The 19,815-nt window shown below is 38.5% G+C and overlaps 2 protein-coding genes across 3 annotated transcripts in view; both read left to right on the top strand.

Moving 5' to 3' along the window:
* LOC129767060 (uncharacterized) overlaps positions 1-12,434 on the top strand; it is a 73,793-nt gene extending 61,359 nt beyond the window's left edge. For both annotated transcript variants that reach the window (XM_055767675.1, XM_055767676.1), the window contains exons 6-7: positions 11,361-11,420; positions 11,546-12,434. In XM_055767675.1, the coding sequence (XP_055623650.1) occupies positions 11,361-11,420; positions 11,546-11,632 (147 nt within the window). In that variant the 3' untranslated portion in view covers positions 11,633-12,434. The remainder of the gene's footprint in view (positions 1-11,360; positions 11,421-11,545) is intronic.
* On the top strand, positions 11,642-12,434 carry LOC129767061 (RNA polymerase II-associated factor 1 homolog). Its single transcript, XM_055767677.1, has one exon. It carries the CDS (start codon positions 11,744-11,746, stop codon positions 12,008-12,010), a length of 267 nt encoding a protein of 88 aa, XP_055623652.1. The 5' UTR covers positions 11,642-11,743; the 3' UTR covers positions 12,011-12,434.
* Positions 12,435-19,815: the final 7,381 nt, after the last annotated feature.

Genomic DNA, 19,815 nt, shown 5'->3' with positions numbered 1-19,815 from the left:
GACTCACCCGTTACGCCAGGGCACTGTTTTATTATAAACTATCCTCATTCCATTATCATGAAAGTTCTGCTGTAAAATCCTTATGATTCCTTCCGAAAATATTTCCGATGTCGGAATCAATCTAAACACTCCCAAATTATTTGAAAATATAACCAAACCCTTTTTTTCATGTTGGATTTGAACCAATACGTCCATTGTTCTGAACTATTGTGGTATGCCTAATATTTTTCCACTGCAGTGCAGTCATCCAATTAGCGATCACTTCCCGATATTCACATTTCTTCAGCCCACTCTTTAAAACACAATCAGAAATTCCACATAATGGTTCAGGACCAGTGAAGGGAGCTTGAGCCGCATATTACAAGTTCATTTCCCTTTATATCGCAATGGCCAGGAATGAAGTACGAACTTATCTGCATTCGTTACTGTAAAAGGCATATGCATTATCAGGCAATTTTTGAAGAGCACTTGAGATCTTTAAGATCTTTAAGAGGTATTGACGGTCTGAGAAGATGCAACTGTTAGCATGTCCAGAGTATTATTAAAGCAGATATTTATGCTTTCTATTATTGCAGTTGTTTTGGTCTAAAGAACTGTCGACCTCTTTCCCAAAGATACAGAGAACCACCTTCATCTAATACTGCTTCCTCTTGAGTGGGAACCTCAGGAAGGTCACCAAGAAAATAAGCTGACACAATTATGATGTCGGATGTTCTCATGGCGGTTGATATCTCAACTCTAATCGCAACCGATATTTTCAGCCTGCATGAGTCATTATTGAGTGACGACGTGTAAATTGAAATGATATTGGGTTGGAGAAAAAGAAATGTCGTATATTGTCAATATATGGCAACACTTAAACATATCTTGTGTTGTACTTATCGCATCAGGTCATACTATACGGCTATTTAAAGACGACAATCTAGTGCTACAAGTGTCGTTTTGACAGTGTTGTGATTGTCCTTTTCAGTCTCAAGTTATAACGCGTCAAAGATGGAGTCCACCAAGCAAGAAATTCGCCATATTTTACGTTTTAACTATCTGCGAGGTAAAACTGCAACGAAGGCGGCCGAGAAAATTCGTGTAGTTTATGGACCCGATACTGTAATGATTCGCACAGCACAGCGTTGGTTTAATCAATTTCGTTCTGGTGTAGTGGCTGTCGAAGATACACCCCGTACTGGTAGGCCAATTGTCGTGGATCGGTCTTAAATTTCTTGCCAGCGAGCATTCTCTTCAGGTCTGCGAACAGAAAAAAGTCGCTGGGGGTCAGATCTTGAGAATACGGTGGATGCGGAAACAATTCGAAGCCCAATTGATGCAAATACACACGAAATTCGGATTTTTAATTTTTTTTCACAATAACAAAAGTTGCTTCCCTCTCAATGCTGTAACTCACGCAGCCATGTTGTCACCGGAAAAAAAGCAAATTACGCTGACACCAAGGAAACCACAACGGACAGCCTTTTCGGAGGAGTGCATCAAGCAGCAGCGAACTCGGATTGCAATTTTGAGAGACATATGAAGATTGCGTGGATGGACGAATTTATTGCCAGCGCCGTCTGAAAAAGAAACGGTTGGAATGGGAAGCTTTAACCCTCCTGTACTCGCGTGCAAAATCATAACACGTATACTCGCGCACGGTGTCACAGACCGAAAATTGAACTTCTCTGTAATGTTGCCATTGTGTATTTTTTAGGCTTTATTGGCATTTATTTCAAGAAGAGGGCATGATTGAATGAAACTCTTCATCTTCATCTTTATTATGTTGTAATAGTTATCTTATTCAGCCTCCTCAAAATTGAGTAATTTTTGATACTCCAACACAAATAACGAATTTCGAATTTCAACTGTTATTCACTGTTATTATAAAACCACAATCGATTGTGGTTTTATTGAGGCATAAAAAGATGATATAAAAAGATTTCTAGGAACTTGCTTTTCCTTTTCTTGTTTTCTTGTCGATATTGTCTATTATTAAAAAAAAATATCCCCGAAACTGTAACTGTTAAAAATTACCATAAGCTACCGATTAGTTTATAGTTTACTGTTTACAATTCTTCCACAAGTGAAATTCTTTCACAAGTGTGTGTATATGTATGACCATGATATTTAGCAAATAACTATGCGAAAGTCAAACATTTATATTTTGCTTTTGAACGTATGAATCTAACTACGAATATATCGACGAATAGTTAATATATGGATCCGTTCCATCCAGTTACAAAAGGGACTGAAATCAAATAAGAATAGTCCTGTAATGATCTTATGCATTATATTGAATGAATATTCCACGCCACTAACATTATTTTATTCATTTCATTCAACAGTATTCTAGAATATGAAAAAAGGCACTTGTCCAAAAAAGTTACTCCTAAACTCGCGTCGGTGTGTCAGACCGAAAGTGTTAAAGGGCACACGTCCCCTTTGTACCAACACATGCGATACGCTAAACGATGACGAACGACGAATAACGAAGCTAGAGAGAATCGCAAAGTCGTAGTGTTGATATTTTTCTGAGAAATCAACGAATTATTGATTTCTCGGTCTGACAGACCAATGTGCGAGTATAGGAGTGTTAAACGTCCAGAAACATTGGATTTATCAGGGAATGTGGCTGATCACTGGAAAAGGTTTAAACAACAATTGGAGTTTTTCATGATTAATTAGTTAAATTAATTAGTTAACTTTTGTATTCACTGATGAAGAGAGCAACGTATATTAAAAAGTGATCGAATAGTTTGACTGTTATTGTAACCCGCGAAACAATGAGACAATTTGGAATGTTGTTCCCGATCACAAAGAGAAGATGAACCATTCGAGAACTTTTTGACAGGCTTACAAACACTGGTCAAAGAGTGCATGTCTGCCGAACCAGAAAAAATGGCAAGAGATCCTATCATTTTCGCATGCCAAAGCAATGGACTTAAGGGATAAACTCATCATGAGGGATTGTTCGAAGAATGTCACTTTGCAGGGAACTGTTGAAGCAGCACGATTAGATGAAATGAAAAGTAAGCAGTTCAAGATCATGGACTATGGACTGATAAATAATGTTGCTGTCGAAACTGTAAGCAAAGCAATACCAAATCGGATTTCCTCTAAGCATAATCGTGAATCTTGAGGAACAGAAATCGGAAGGAGGCTAATACAGCTAATACAGAAAACACGGGGTGAGTTAGACATATGGGGTGATTTGGACCACCCCTTTATTTCTAAAAGTACTAAAGTACGGCTTGAGCCGTACTTGGATTTTTTATAATGTCATCTCCTTCTATTGTTGAACCTGTAAGTATTCGCTAGCTCAGAGGTAGACTTAACCTCAGGGTCGGCTCTTTACCAGGAAACAAAGCGAACTCACGATTCGATACGGCACGAAAGTAGAACCACTATGGAAGGATTCGTTGTGTAATAAGAACCGAAGGTAAGTTTAATTAAATATATATATATTTTTTATTTCTTTTCAGGTTAGGGTTAGGTGAACAGGTAAGATGGCGAATTGGAGGAGAGAGAGGTAGGTTTCTGGGTTTACTCACGCAAGGTGCCCGCAGACGGGAGTCGATCTCATCGGTACCAGTACGGTCCCCGCCGTACTGTTACCTCAAAAGCTTCCGATCGACTCACCCGAAAGCGTGTGGAGCAACGATGACTTTGGGGTCTCGCTGACCACCGGCACTCAGTTCGAGGTACCTCCACCGTCGGAATTTCACTGCGAGGAGGGTGGATGTCACTCGACGCGTACGATTCCCGGGAGCTGCGACCTTCCAGCCCCTATTTTCTCTCGCACTGTTGGTTCACTTTTCAAAGAAACTTGAACTTCTAATTTAACTGAATCACCAAACGATTCCTTCGACGGTCCGTGAGCTAAGACCGAGTCCAGTTGTCCTCGCCTTCCTTCACAGCTCGAAATCTTTCTTTTTTTTTCCTTGTTCTCTCTCTCTCTCTCTCTCTCCCTCTCTCTCTCTACAGGTTTCCTTCCGTTACTTCGACGTCGTTCGGGACCGGAAATCTCCCTAACGACTCTTGTGATTGTTGTTAATTGTGAACAATTGTTTTTATTATTTCTTTGACAGCATGCTGTGCCTTACAGGTGGGTAGTTCATTGGGAAAAGGTAAGTATTAGTGGGGTGTTCTAAACTTATTTTTGAAATTCAGTTCTTATTATAGAATTTATGGATCTTTCTTGTTTCGGTTATTTTATTGAAACCGTAACAAACCGTGTGTACCTAACGTAAAAAACTTTGGTAAAATTCGACAGGTGGGAGGAAACGGTAGCATGAACACAACAAGCACTTTGATTGTCAAAAAATGTGAGTTTTCCGATCGTGGTCTTAAGGTTTTCCCCGCTGATTAAACAAACTTTTCGTGTATTGTGCAGTAAAGTTCTGTTCGTCTACAGAAGAGGAACAATTTGATGCAGCGAAACTGCCAGTTTGATAACAATAAAAGGAATTAATTGCATTTTAATTTTTGCATGTTGTGTGGGGTGACATGAACACGTTTCTGTGGGGTGTTTTGATCCTACAGGTTTGAGGCTTTTCTTTGGTCTAATTGATTCCAGATGCCACTGAATTACAAAAAAGGATGGACAGACAACGTTAGAAGAAGGGAGAGCTTGAAAGAGCAACGCAGGCCATCGAGAACGGATTTTCTTTGACCAAGCGTCGAAAGTGTTTGAAAATGCTCGAAAAACAGTGAAAAGATCCATGTAGAATTCGAGATGGTCTCAATCCAATTTTCCTGGTCTGGAATCTGACCAAGACACCTGGTACCGATTCCAAAACACTGTTACTGATTGTAACATTATTCCAAAATAATTCACATAAACATAAATATGTTTTTCTCGATGAAACATACACTGGACCAAATAACCCCACAGACGGTCCAAATCACCCGCATCAAATTTTAATGTCCAAAAATCATCTCTTTTATTTTATGATATATTTGGTAATCTGAAGGTTGATATAATGATTAAACATTATTGATTGAGAAAAAACAAGTGTAGCTCAGTATACAACGTGACATTTTTTATTTAGACCGTATTGGTTTGAAAATATTAGGCGATTTGCTTAGGTGGTCCAAACTCCCCCCTTTTCCACTACTTATTGTTTAACTTCACATGCCAAAGGAAGGTGTCCCGCATTTGGCCAGCAATGTAGGAGATGCAGAAGAATGCATCATTATGAACGAGCCCGTAGAAGTAATAATGTGCAGACCCAACAGATATGTATGTCGAGTCCCGGAACCTCATAATGTTCAACATCACGAAATTGGATTGATGAAATCGGAAAAGCGGATAACGGAAACTAGACTGCGGGTCGGATGTAAATTTCACTTCTTGTGATATTGTGGAAAAACCAAATGGACCCATACGGGATTGCCTTGATCCCTCGGAATTCAATGGAGCTCTTAGGTGGGACTTCTACCAAATCCCAACATTGGATGATCTTGGGTCAACTTTATGCGGAGCTGATTTTTACACTGTTCTGCATCTTAAGGATGAATTTTATCATCTTGAACTTGAAGATGCGTCTAGTAATATTTGTTCATTTAATACACCGTTTGAAATTTTTATGTTCTTAAGACTGCCTTTCGGTCTATATGTTTCAGCGGAAATTCTCCAAAAGTGGAACGAGTATTTTTTCGGCGACATTGACAGGGTTTTTATTTATATTGATGATATTTAACGGGAAGGACACTCGAGAGTCATGATCGACGTGTTCACGCTATGCTACGCAGGGCTGTTGAGGTGAACGCCAGATTCAATTCTAAGAAGATTCAGCTGAGAGTACGAAAGGTGAAATACTTGGGTCATATTTTTTTCAAGAATGGAAAGGAACCGAATCCAGAACGCACGAAGACAATAACGGACATGGAGATTTTTCAAGAGACGAATGAACTGAAAAGTTCACACCCTCTTAAAGTCAAACAGAAGAAGAATAAGGACATGGAGATGCCTAGGAATGTAAAGGTGCTGCAAAATTTTCTCCGATCTGTCAACTATCTTCGAAATTTTCATCCACGGTTGTCTGAAGTCACAACCAGGGCCCAAAATCTTCGAAGGTGAAAAATGAGGACCGACTCTACTCTCAGCAGCAGTCGCCGCCAACAAAAAGTGACTTGACTAGAAAATGAATTGACTAGCGTTGACTAGCGAGGATGACTGGTGAACTAGTCCAGTCAGTGGTTATTTTAACTGACTCAACTAATGAATACAAATCTGCCTCTTCATTCAACCGACTTCAATCCACACTTCCATTTCCCCCTGACACTAATTCATACCCGCGTACGAAATTTTATTTTTACGTCCATACAAAGAGGAACGAAAACATGATTTCTGATGCAAAAAAGAAGTTACCCCATCATTGGACGGTTTATTGTCTACTCATCGTGAACTCAAACCAACGAACTTAGACATTTATCAAGTATACTATAAAGGTCCTCGCGTTAGTATTAGTTAGTATCGGGCGTGCAAAATAGCGCACACACACTGTACGTTATTTTATACGTGTAAGTAACTTTCGTGTAAGATACAAAAGAATCTAGCTCACCTGTAGCGTATGTCAAACCATGATGAACTCAAACATCGATGCATGCACATGTACATGGGAGAGAGAAAGAGAGGAACGAATTCGTTTTGGGGGAAGTCACTTCAAAATGCAATGAGGACAATTTGACTGGGAAAAATGAAATGATATAGTCGAGTCGGTAGAGGGAGATAGCGACTAAACGCCCGACTGACTGTCCAGTCATTTTGGCGAAGAAACTGCGTGAAGAAGCCAAAAGTCATTACTAACTGACTATGGATATAGTCAGTCAGATAGTCAGCTGACTATCCTTAGTTGACTATGACTATGCAGAGCCCTGGTCACAACATCATTGATGAAACAGCTTAAGAAAGATTCAGTTTTCCAGTGGTTGCCAATCCATGCAGAAGCGGTAGTCGAGTGAAACAAATAATAACCAATACACCAGTTCTTCGTATTTTCGACGCTAAGAATGAGGTTACTATTCAAACAGATGCATCCAAAGGCGGGTTATGGATGTGCAGACGGATCATAAACCTTTAGATGGTATGATGCAAAAACCAATTTCGAAAATTCATGCGTCAAGAATCAATGTCATGTATTCAAACAAGTTTTTTGTATCTATGGCATCCCTCTAAAATCGTTTGCGGCAATACCCATTTCGATTCACGTGAAGTGAAAGATGTCTGTAATTGTAAACTGGTTTTCATTAGTCCAGACTACCCCCAGCCAAAAGGGATTCAGTGAGCGATGTGTTCAAACCGTGAAAAAAGTTATGAGGAAATGTTCTGATGCCAACACCGATTTCTATTACTCACTCGCAGTGACGTAGAAATTTTGATGGAAGGAAGTCTACGGTCTAAGTACCAGTACGGAACCAACAACTTGAAGGTGAAAAGAATGGTGAGCTGAGAGTGCAGCTGGAGAAGAATCATCAAAAATATAAACAAGATTATGACAAAAGTATACGACAGAAAAATGATTTTAATGAAGGAGAACAAGTTCTAAAGGGTGTGTCACATCAAATTGCATCACGGAAAAAACGCTGTAGAAATTCGCCCAGTAGATCGATCCTTTTGAAAATTTTAGACAGTAAAATAAAAACTATTAAACAACTTTTGGCATTTTCTTTTTATTCATACTTCGAGCCCAAGCCTGTATGCTCGCACCTTCCTCTTTACCCCGTCCATAAGGTTCTGTACAACGTCAGGTTGTAGTTTTTTTTTTAACAGAAATCCATTTTCTCTTGAAGTCCGCCTCCGATTTGACAACTTTTGGGTTCTTCCGGTGGGCCTGCTTCATAATCGCCCAATATTTTTCTATTGGGCGAAGCTCCGGCGCGTTGGGCGGGTTCATTTCCTTTGGCACGAAGGTGACCCCGTTGGCTTCGTACCATTCCAACACGTCCTTTGAATAGTGGCACGAAGTGAGATCCGGCCAGAAGATGGTCGGGCCCTCGTGCTGCTTCAATAGTGGTAGTAAGCGCTTCTGTAGGCACTCCTTAAGGTAAACCTGCCCGTTTACCGTGCCGGTCATCACGAAGGGGGCGCTCCGCTTTCCGCAAGAGCAGATCGCTTGCCACACCATGTACTTTTTGGCAAACTTGGATAGTTTCTGCTTGCGAATCTCCTCCGGAACGCTGAATTTGTCCTCTGCGGAGAAGAACAACAGGCTCGGCAGCTGACGAAAGTCCGCTTTGACGTAGGTTTCGTCGTCCATTACCAGGCAATGCGGCTTCGTCAGCATTTCGGTGTACAGCTTCCGGGCTCGCGTCTTCCCCACCATGTTTTGCCTTTCGTCGCGGTTAGGAGTCTTCTGAACCTTGTATGTACGCAGGCCCTCCCGCTGCTTGGTCCGCTGGACGAATGAACTTGACAAATTCAGCTTATTGGCGACAACCCGGACCAAACTTCTCGGATCACGTCTAAACTGCTTATCTACGCGCTTGTGATCTTTTTCACTGACGGAGCATCCATTTTCACCTTCCGGTCGATGGTTAGGTTCTCGAAGTATCGTTTTAGTACTCTGCTGACCGTGGATTGGACGATTCCCAGCATCTTACCGATGTCCCGATGTGACAACTCCGGATTCTCGAAATGAGTGCACAGGATTAATTCACGACGCTCTTTTTCGTTCGACGACATTTTTCCAAATTTACGAAAAATTGACAGTGAAGCATGGCCAACGTGATCTATACACTCTTATCTGATTATAAGCGAAAGCTGAAGATATAATTCCTAAAAATTAAATTTCTACAGCGTTTTTTCCGTGATGCAATTTGATGTGACACACCCTTTAGTGCAAGATCAAAACAAGTGGTTTAGATGAAAAAAAACTCAGAAAGTTGAATGAATCACGATCGTACGTTGCGAGGACCAGATTGGGTGATTAGGGAGAAATCCTAAGTTTATTAGGAATAAGATGTAATCTAAAGAAGGAAATTGTTGTGTATGATAGAGCCTCGACTGTGGATTACTCTATGTATAAGTGTCTCATTTAATTAGAAATAAAGACAGTTCTTATAGTACCATCATCCAATACAAATGTGTACTTTATTACCTAATGCCGAATTGCTTGATTAGACTGACAGTTACAAAACAAAAAAAAAAAATATATATATACAGCCATTCAATGCCAAACCGATATAATGGTTCTCAGATTTTCGTAAAAAGTGGTAGTTTTGTTCTTTATCGCAAATTATTAGACCTGTTTTTTTAATTTTTTTTTGTTAGGGTGACCATTTCCATTTTAGGGTGGTCCGAAAAATCCATTTTTTTCTCATTTTTACCAAAAATGACTTTTTTTCAAAAATTCATAACTTTCGAACCACTTGACCAGTTCAGATGTTCGACATACTAAATTAAAGCCAATTAGCTGTTTTTTTTTGGAGAAATACTACAGTTGCAGAAAATTTGGATTATGTTTCCGTTATTATTGATTGTATTTGTTTTTTATAGTTTTCGTGGTCCGGGACCAAAAGCGCTATATTTTTTTATATTTTTTCTGGAAAGTTGAGGATTTTTTACATAACATATCTCGTATATATATAGCTATATATTAGGGTGCCAATGAATGTATGAGAAAAATCGACCCTAAAATACAAAATGTTCACAACCTCGAAAAAAAAAGCTCAATCGGACTTAAGGAAGAGTGGCGCAAAGCGATCAAAGTTTGAGTTTTTTGAAAATCGAATCATTCGAAACTTACTACCACATGTTGATTTGCACGATAATATACCCTATACAAAATATTAGCTCATTCGGACTTCGTTTAGTGGTGTCACAAACGTTCAATTTGAAATCACCGGAAATCAGGGTTTTAAATGGGTTGTTAATGCCAGATGTCCCAGAATGCCGATTTTTGACCAAAAAAATATTTCGAGATGACACTAGATCTCGACGTTTCATGCAATTTTAAAACATTTAGCATCAACATTTTTTTTTTCGAAAACCCTTGGGTGATTTTTCGGTTTTCAAAAAACTCAAATTTTGGCCGCTTTGTGCCACTCTCCCTTAAGTCCGATTGAACTGATATTTTGCATAGGGTGTTTTTATGAGGTGGTGAACATTTTTTATGGGGTAACTTTTTGAAATTAGAGATGACCATTTTCATTGGCACCCTACTGCATATACAGCCATTCCATGCCAAACCGATATAGTGATTCTCAGATTCTCATCTCCGATATCGAGATATGTTATGTGGAAAATCATCAGCTTTTAATAAAAAATATGAAAAAAATAACGCCCTCTATCTTTAACCGAGAAAACTATGAAAAACTAACTCAATCAATAATTACAAAAACAAAAATCCAAATTTTTCGCAAAAGTAATATTTGTTTAAAGAAAACTAAATCATAAGCTTCAGATGTCGATCATATGAATCGGTCCAGTAATTCAAAAGTTATAAATTTTTGATGTGGAAAAAATGGGAAAAATTTGTTTTTTTCGAACCATCGGTTAATTTGGAAAAATCATAACTCAACAACGAAAAAAATAGCACATCTGATATCGATATATGTTATGTAAAAATGTCCTCAGCTTTCAAGAAAAAATATTAAAAAATATCCAAAGCCATGAAAATAATAAAAAACAACTATAATCAATAATTACTAAAATAAAATTCATTTCTTTTGCAAGTTCAATATTTTTTAATAAAAATCTTATTGGCTTCGATCGATAATGACGATCATCTAAATCGGTTCACTGGTTCAAAAATTATGAATTTTTTAAAAAGGTCATTTTGGGAAAATGTGAAAAAAAAATTTTGGGCCAAAAAAATATGGGTCTAATGTTTTGCGATAAAGAACAAAATTACCACTTTTGACGAAAATCTGAGAACCACTATATCGGTTTGGCATGGAATGGCTGTATATGGTTTGTTATATATGTATTACAAAATGGAGAGTCACATTACAAGTCTGAATTTCTTTTTATACAATAAATATCTTTGGGATATCGGACCGACACTAATATTGTCCGAACACGTTCGATACAGACTGAATGGAAAGAGTAGCGAGAGCAGTCCGGGATTCAATGGTTGAATAGCTGAAGGTTCCGAAAGGTTAAAGTTGAAGTTTTCAAAATGTGTACTCAGCAACAGCTTTGTACAGGTTTTGTTAATAATGGAATATTCAACATAAAATGGAACAATTGACCTCATTCAAACTAACAAAGGTCCCCCAATAAGCAACTTCAACGAACAGACGTCACCAGAAGTGGCTTATTAACAACGCCAAACGTTGCCAACAACGATATGTTCCATCAATCGAAATGTCGCTCCGTTATCATTATATTGTAACTTTATCTGTTCTCTTTTTCTTGCCTACTCCTACAGCAATTCGATTCCCTGTGCAAAGCTGAAGTGGCCTTTTTCGTATCGCGAGCATTCATTAATGTAAGTAAGCCGAAGATATTTCCCCCCCGACCTGATTTGGGAGAGTCACTTTGCCTCTCCGATTCCTATTTTCGCTAGCCGGATGAACTGAGGTAATGATTTTCCCCCATAACTATGTCTCCCAGGCACTGGCAATGTGGGCCGTCACGCGCTTCTACAATCTGCTGCGGGCGGGCGTGACCTGGAAGGGGCCGGAAATAATCGAACTATGACACAACTCGAACGACACGGAGAAAACGCTGGCGTCTCTCCGTGACGAAACCCACCTGATTGTGCGCATCCGAGGCGCCGACACCGGCGACATTGAAAAGAACTACGTCGGGATGGACAGTGAGGACGATGACGACGATGACGACGACGGCGGCGACGATGGCGACGAGGATTGCGGTGAGGCGGAAGACACTGATGACAATATGATTGATGCCACGGGCTATTACGGTGGTCGGAGAAAACGGGGTCGGGGCCGACCAATGCTACCGTCGTCGCGGAACGGTGGCTCGGATGACGAGAACAAAAGTGCCGGAAGTGGCAGCGATGAGAATGATTCGCTGCTCGTAGCGTACGACAGCAATTCAGTCACATCCGTTTGACAATATCGAAAGCTGATGCGGACGATGGCAGAGCTCCAGCGGCAGGCGGACAGTGGCGTGTTATTGTTTTTAGTTATATTTTGTATTGAGATTTATGCGCAGATTTTTGTATTTTTCTAGACGACATGGATATAGGTACAATACGTTGTTATATTAGAGCCAGAAAATCATGTACATAGCTTCCAGTGTCAAGAATGTGAGCGAATGCGAGTGTGAAGATTTGAACTACAAAACAACAACCAAAAACAGAAAAAAACCATATTTACTTCTATATTAGGCGCGAGGACTTTATATTTAGAGTCATGCGATACAGAAAGAAGAAACGCGTTTACGCTGTAAACGAGAATATTATATATGAAACATAGAATAGATGAAAATTAAACAACAAAATTGAAATAAATATTGGTGTGGTACCCTGAAACTATGACATTGTCTTTACTTGAATTGTATATCTAACCCCGTGATTCCGACAAGTTTGAATCTGCTATTTACGCTATTGACCAGCAAAAACGTTTTGCGGGTGGATTATTCGGCTATCCAAATATTGCAACACGAATAATACAATCAAAATTTGGAAATTGCGATAAATTTCCACCACAAAAACAAACAACAGAGTGCGTGATTCCAATAGAACCGACTGGATACTCGGAAACCCTCCTTCGAGTGCAGCTTGTTGGTTCCATAAACAAATCATATTTACCGATATGTGAAAACGTTTATTATGGGTGAATAGAGTTCATATTGCTTACAACTAAACGATTTCCGGCACTCGGCATGTTATATACAACGCCCCTGGTGTGGGCAGCATATAATCCCAACAACCAACACCGAATGGTGGATCGAAACAGTGAAATCGAGATCAATAATCCCGGTAAGACATATTTTCTTTGGGTGGGCTGTCTCGCTCTGTTATAAAGGGTGTGTCACATCAAATTGCATCACGGAAAAAAACGCTGTAGAAATTCGCCCAGTAGACCGATCCTTTTGAAAAGTTTAGACAGTAAAATAAAAACTATTAAACAACTTTTGGCATTTTCTTTTTATTCATACTTCGAGCCCAAGCCGGTATGCTCGCACCTTCCTCTTTACCCCGTCCATAAGGTTCTGTACAACGCCAGGTTGTAGTTTTTTTTGAACAGAAATCCATTTTATCTTGAAGTCCGCCTCCGATTTGACAACTTTTGGGTTCTTCCAAAGGGCCTGCTTCATAATCGCCCAATATTTCTCTATTGGGCGAAGCTCCGGCGCGTTGGGCGGGTTCATTTCCTTTGGCACGAAGGTGACCCCGTTGGCTTCGTACCACTCCAACACGTCCTTTGAATAGTGGCACGAAGCGAGATCCGGCCAGAAGATGGTCGGGCCCTCGTGCTGCTTCAATAGTGGTAGTAAGCGCTTCTGTAGGCCTCTCCTTAAGGTAAACCTGCCCGTTTACCGTGCCGGTCATCACGAAGGGGGCGCTCCGCTTTCCGCAAGAGCAGATCGCTTGCCACACCATGTACTTTTTGGCAAACTTGGATAGTTTCTGCTTGCGAATCTCCTCCGGAACGCTGAATTTGTCCTCTGCGGAGAAGAACAACAGGCCCGGCAGCTGACGAAAGTCCACTTTGACGTAGGTTTCGTCGTCCATTACCAGGCAATGCGGCTTCGTCAGCATTTCGGTGTACAGCTTCCGGGCTCGCGTCTTCCCCACCATGTTTTGCCTTTCGTCGCGGTTAGGAGCCTTCTGAACCTTGTATGTACGCAGGCCCTCCCGCTGCTTGGTCCGCTGGACGAATGAACTTGACAAATTCAGCTTTTTGGCGACATCTGGCGACATCCCGGACCGAACTTCTCGGAACACGTCTAAACTGCTTAACTACGCGCTTGTGATCTTTTCCACTGACGGAGCATCCATTTTTGCCGTTCTTCACCTTCCGGTCGATGGTTAGGTTCTCGAAGTATCGTTTTAGTACTCTGCTGGCCGTGGATTGGACGATTCCCAGCATCTTACCGATGTCCCGATGTGACAACTCCGGATTCTCGAAATTAGTGCGCAGGATTAATTCACGACGCTCTTTTTCTTTCGACGACATTTTTCCAAATTTACGAAAAATTGACAGTGAAGCATGGCCAACGTGATCTATACACTCTTATCTGATTATAAGCGAAAGCTGAAGGTATAATTCCTAAAAATTAAATTTCTACAGCGTTTTCTCCGTGATGCAATTTGATGTGACACACCCTTTAATATGCCGATCGAAATGGTTTCCTCGAAAATGTATTGCATCCGCGTGGGAGAGCGTGGGGATGCAAACATTAATAGCAAACTGTTCTATCACACCACTTGTTTATCGTTTACGCAGGGAATGTAATAATGAAGTGTAAATTTTAGACCAATGAGATTCCAAAATTCGTTCTCGTGTTTGTGTTAAACAGATTTGTGTAATTACCACGCCAAAATAAATTTAAAATCTATGAAAGAAAGTATAGTTCAAAAGCTGTTCCATAAATAACTCATATAAAAAAAACTTTAATAAAAACAAACAACAATGTCCGCAGACATGTTCCGTTTGTTCTGAAAGCAACGATTTTTGCTTCACCCCATGTTGATGCAGTTCCGCAAACTGTGTAAACATTAGGGGTAGTGGGGGTAATGTGGTCACCTGCTTGTATGGTAGTATAACTATACTATTGACACCGTATTGATAGTCATCTTATGTTTGAAGAATGTCATGAATTTTGAGTCACGCTGTACTAAAGTGGAGCTGTCGCATGTCAAGAAATAAATAAAAACAAAAAAATGCTCTCTCAGTAGCCATTCAGACGTAGTTTTTTGCGTTTCGAATTAAGAAATTTCTAGTGAAATTTAGTTTATTTGACCTGATATTTGCGACAAATCAACAGTTTGGACGACTGTTCACATAATCTATATATTTATTTCGCATATTTCGCATTTTGTTGTTTGCGGGGCAAAGTGGTCAGTGGAGGATTACTACTGACAATGTTCTGTTTTCAAATGCTGATATACCTTATCACCGTCTGCTCCTAAAGGGGCCCTTTCTGTGGTTTTGACCCAGGAAAATATGTCAACACAACCAAAACCAAGCCTCATTTTGAAAAAAGTTATGTGTTTCCTGCTACGTTTTTGTACGTATGGGAAAATTTCAATTACGAATAGGTGAATAGGCCTAGCTCATTGCATACATGTGCCTATTATTTCAATAATGATTTAAACAAATTTGGCCAAGAAAACACTCATAAATCTATCTCTTCTAACGTGATATGTGCCAGTGACCACTTTACCTCCTCACTAAAAAAATGTTCGATTTTTCAACCTTTTCCCTAATAATGAAAAATGTACTATTTTCAATATTTATAATAAAAACCGCTTACTATCTTCAACTAAGTTGAGCTACAATATTCTTCGGAGAACGGGAATTTTAGTTGTATGTGGACACAGAAAATGGGCATGTTCCTTAGGCTGACCACATTTCCCCCAGTTCTCCTACGTGAGTGGGCAAGAACAACGGCGGTCGAGCAATACGTGCTCATGATATGAATGGAATTCCGCATGTTGTCTCTGCCAGCATTAGGTAAGTAGATTATGTGAGAGACATAGAAATAAAAATGCGCCGACAGTGAACTTGAACTGTGCAGTTATACGGGAAAATAATGTTTTTCCACTAGTGTAAACTCATTCAACGGAGATGAAAAATGATGACGAGTTAAATATTTATATAGGATAAATGTGGGCTACGTTTTCGAACACATCATACAAAAGCATACAAAAACCAAAGCGCTTCAATAAAAATGAAACAAGAAACATGTATCAAATTTGAATACGCTAACTGGACATTATCTTCCGAATTTTGAGAAGATATTCGATCATGATTTATAACAGTGGTGATAGTCGACAAAAGGCTAAAGACAAACGGAAGGATTCTTGTTTGATGAATTCACTTTTCTTAACCCCTTGAAAGACCAGTTTTCAGTCAGCAGACGATTTAATTTTTTTAGTTTTAAGAAGAGGGATTGATACTGAAATTTATGGTTTTTTTGTTCAAATAATTTCTCCCTTTATTTTCTTCATATCTGGTAATATTTCTAGACGTTATATATTTATTATATTCCCCTCAGAAAAAATAAAATAACTTCTATAGACGGATATCACTAGTAAAATATGAGGAGGCAATCTAGCGTAGTGGTAACATTCATGCCTCTCACGCTTAAGATCACGAGCTCAATTCTCACTGCCGACATTCTTCCAAAAATGGAAGTAAAAGTGACGAACCAGCCAAATGAGTTGAAAGTCACTGGGCCTGATCACGAACGTCACTTCACGGTGAAAACGAAGTGAATTGTACACAACCTTTTGACAGTTGTCACCGTGTGTGTAGAAGAGTTCATCCGTCGTGACAACTTTGAATAACTCGGTGTTATTATGAATACCACGATACTGTCATGTCACGGAGAAAAACAGATATATTTGTCACTTGTGTTTTAGATGGTGAAAGCTAGTCACGCAGATTGGAGTAAGTTTAATTTCGTATTTATTTAGCATTTTTGCTAACATTTTGAATCTTTTATTGTCTTGTTTAAGAAACAAAAGATAAACAAACAGCAATTTACCCACCTGGTGGCATTTTTAGAACGAAATTCTGACGTATCCAGAGGACGTAAATTTGTTTATTTGGATTCGGTAAATGCGCTATGGGATGTAATTAAGGACTGAAAATGTAGCTCCCGTAGACCCATTGAAACATGGCGAAGGTCTACTTCCGATTGAATGAACAGAAATTTTTTGTTTCTATTTTTAGGATTAGACTAAGAGAGAGTTGCAACACCATTAAATGGCAATGGAGGCCACTGGCCCAAATACGATCCTTATGATTGATTTGTTGATATTTTAAATATAAAATAATAACTGTAAAGTTTTTTCAACACTGCAGAGCTAGTTTTTGGTATTCAAACAAATTGGCGAACCAGACCAGAATCAGGACGATAGTTATAACTTTTTACGCTATAGATATTTTCAGCGGTATTGTTTTGAAGACATACTTTGAATGAAAGAATATTGAAAAAGTGATAATAAGTTTCAAACAAGGAAAAAATTAGTCTATCATTGCAAAGCATTCACAAGATACTGTTTTTAAATTCTTCTCTAGTTCTTTTTCCATAATTTTGATATCCGTCTAAAGAAAATCTGAATCACTTTCCGCTTTTGTCAAATTCTTTGAAACCCATCAGATGTTATGTTATGAAGATTATTCGTCTGACCGACGCTGCTGACCAGTTTCTGTTCAAATACTTAAATTAATCCTCATATCACGTATATCAAATTACACGAGAATGTGAAGGATAAGAGGATTAAACTTTAGAATTCCATATGGGAGTAACTCAGATTATACTGATCGTAAGGTGGATAAATTCGGGTTTATTCTGAGATATAGAAGATATTATTATTCATCAAAATTGTAGAAACAGTTCATAAAAAATGATTCTAAATATTTCTCACTATTCAAACGAGTAAAACAGAGCTAAGTACAAGAGTATGCGACATTTCGATTATTAAACGTAATAGTCATGTTTTATCTCTAGCGTAATTTATAGAAAGAGTAAATAAAATTACATTCCCATATGTTCAACAACTACATTATTCCCGAGCAACCAAGTATTCCTCCTCATCTTTGAGCCAGCATTTGATTCAGCAAACTAATCATCGAGGCATAATCGCATACTTGTCATTCTAAAACATACGATTAATACAATGGAATATTATCTCAAACGCTGTATTAATTTTACCTAAATACATAACGTTCAAACGTCCGAAATTATGCAACCGACACAACGTTTAAACACCCGACATTATGCAACCAACATGTCTCTTATAAACGGGAATGAACACTTTCACTTCACAGAGTTCATATTTACACGCAACTGTCCGTGACAATGATGATAGACACAAAAAGATTAAGTGACGTGAAAGCGTACGTGGCAGTGATGTTCGTGATCAGGCCCACTATAATACAGATAAAAAAAAACTAGTAAAATCGTAAAATCGTAAAATCGCTATCAACGGATTTCATGCCAATTCGGCACAGCACAGCAAAATCTCAGATAGCAGCGAAACGTTGTGGATGTAAAGACATTGGTCATTTAAGCAAATTTGCATACTTGGAACCTTCGAAAAAAAATTAGACTACTTTTTAGAAAGGGCCAACATAAATTCCTTTACTTTTTACAAAAATTTATAACTCAAAAACTACAATATCTACAAAATTGTAGTCAAAGGATGAAAGGTGGGAAACTATTTGAATTTTCATAAAAAAAATCAAAAAATTACACTTTTTACACTTTTTACACTCACACTATTTTTTTTTTCAAAAATCGAAGTTCATTTTTCTTAAAAACGTATTGAAAGATGGGCTCTTTCACAGAAAAAGGTTTACTAACAACTTAGAAGACGATGATGGTCCAGCTCCCTTCCCCTACAGAGGTTTGAGCAAGACGAGTTATCTAAAAGATATTTTTTTTCATTGAAATCAGTTTAGCAAACACAAAAAAATACGAACTGATTTTATTCACAGATATAAGTTCAAAAAATGTCGATGTCAAAACACAAACTAATACTCAGTCATGTCCGCCACAGAGCCGATACGGTCCCGATGAGGCCCTGGCAGCCAAGTGGTTCACCAGAGCACAAGTCCAACCTCCAGCCTTGTTTTGGATTGACTATGAATATCCTCATTCAGAGAAATCGTGAAAATTTCCTTTACGAAAAATTTCTAGACCGGCACGTAAAAAAAATTCAATTTAATATCCTTTATATATGTGTAACGCGCGCGACGCTCAAACTTTTGTAGACTACTTTTATTTTATTTTTTAACTTATACAACTATAAAAATGACAAAATAAAAATAAAAATAGTCCATCATCACCAAGATCATGACAGACATAATAGGGATCAATGCAAATTAAAAAAAAAATGATTTAAAAAATTTAAATAGTCTACATAATATAAACCGTTCAAAATAAATTTCGTCAGGTTCATTGAAAACATTAAAAACAAACTGCAAAGAATTGTCCACATAAAATTATCCGTTCGTATAAAACTTCGTCAGTGAAAATCTTCGCTATAAAAATTTAAAAAAAACTCGTTCCGCAGTTAATAAAACACAGCTTTCACGTGTGAAATACAGTGCCTCTTAAATTATGTAAGTGTTTTTGCGCATTTAATATGTCTTGGCATCGAGTTGGACACATTTATTCCTTTAAAATACAACGAATTTTGTGAAGCAGATGTGAAGAAATGGGGTATTCTTAATTAATTCGCGTTTCTTGTGTTATAACTGTGAAAGTCACTTCCTCTTTCAACTCGATCACACAAATATCGAGGCAGCAAACCGTTAACTACTTTGAAAATGAACGCCATAGTTAAATAAACAATTCTTTGCTTCACGGATAACCATTGCAGAGCGTCCAACATAAAAGATGAGGAAGTGAATCTGTTACATTTTAGTATCATTCGCCTTATTTTGTTTTGCAAGTGCTGTAATCTCGATATTTGTGTATCATTGGCTAAAAATAAAACGGAAGTGCAAAAGTCTAAATAAGGAGAGATGATTGACTTGTATAGCTGTATTTTGCTGCAAATAGTTAAATCGTTTTTCAATCGGCATAAGATTCCATACTTTTTGGCAATTTTCTTGATGACATTGTCAATGTGAGTGTTGAACTTGAGTTTGTCATCAATAATCACGCCAAGATATTTAATGGAGACGTTGTCATTTAAACGATATCGCGAGATTACCATATATTTAGATTTA

Source organism: Toxorhynchites rutilus, chromosome 2 (genome assembly GCF_029784135.1).
Source record: "Toxorhynchites rutilus septentrionalis strain SRP chromosome 2, ASM2978413v1, whole genome shotgun sequence".
NCBI classification, from domain to species: Eukaryota; Metazoa; Arthropoda; class Insecta; order Diptera; family Culicidae; genus Toxorhynchites; species Toxorhynchites rutilus.
Note: the sequence above shows the minus strand (reverse complement) of the source record. Positions and strands in the feature narration are given on the sequence as shown.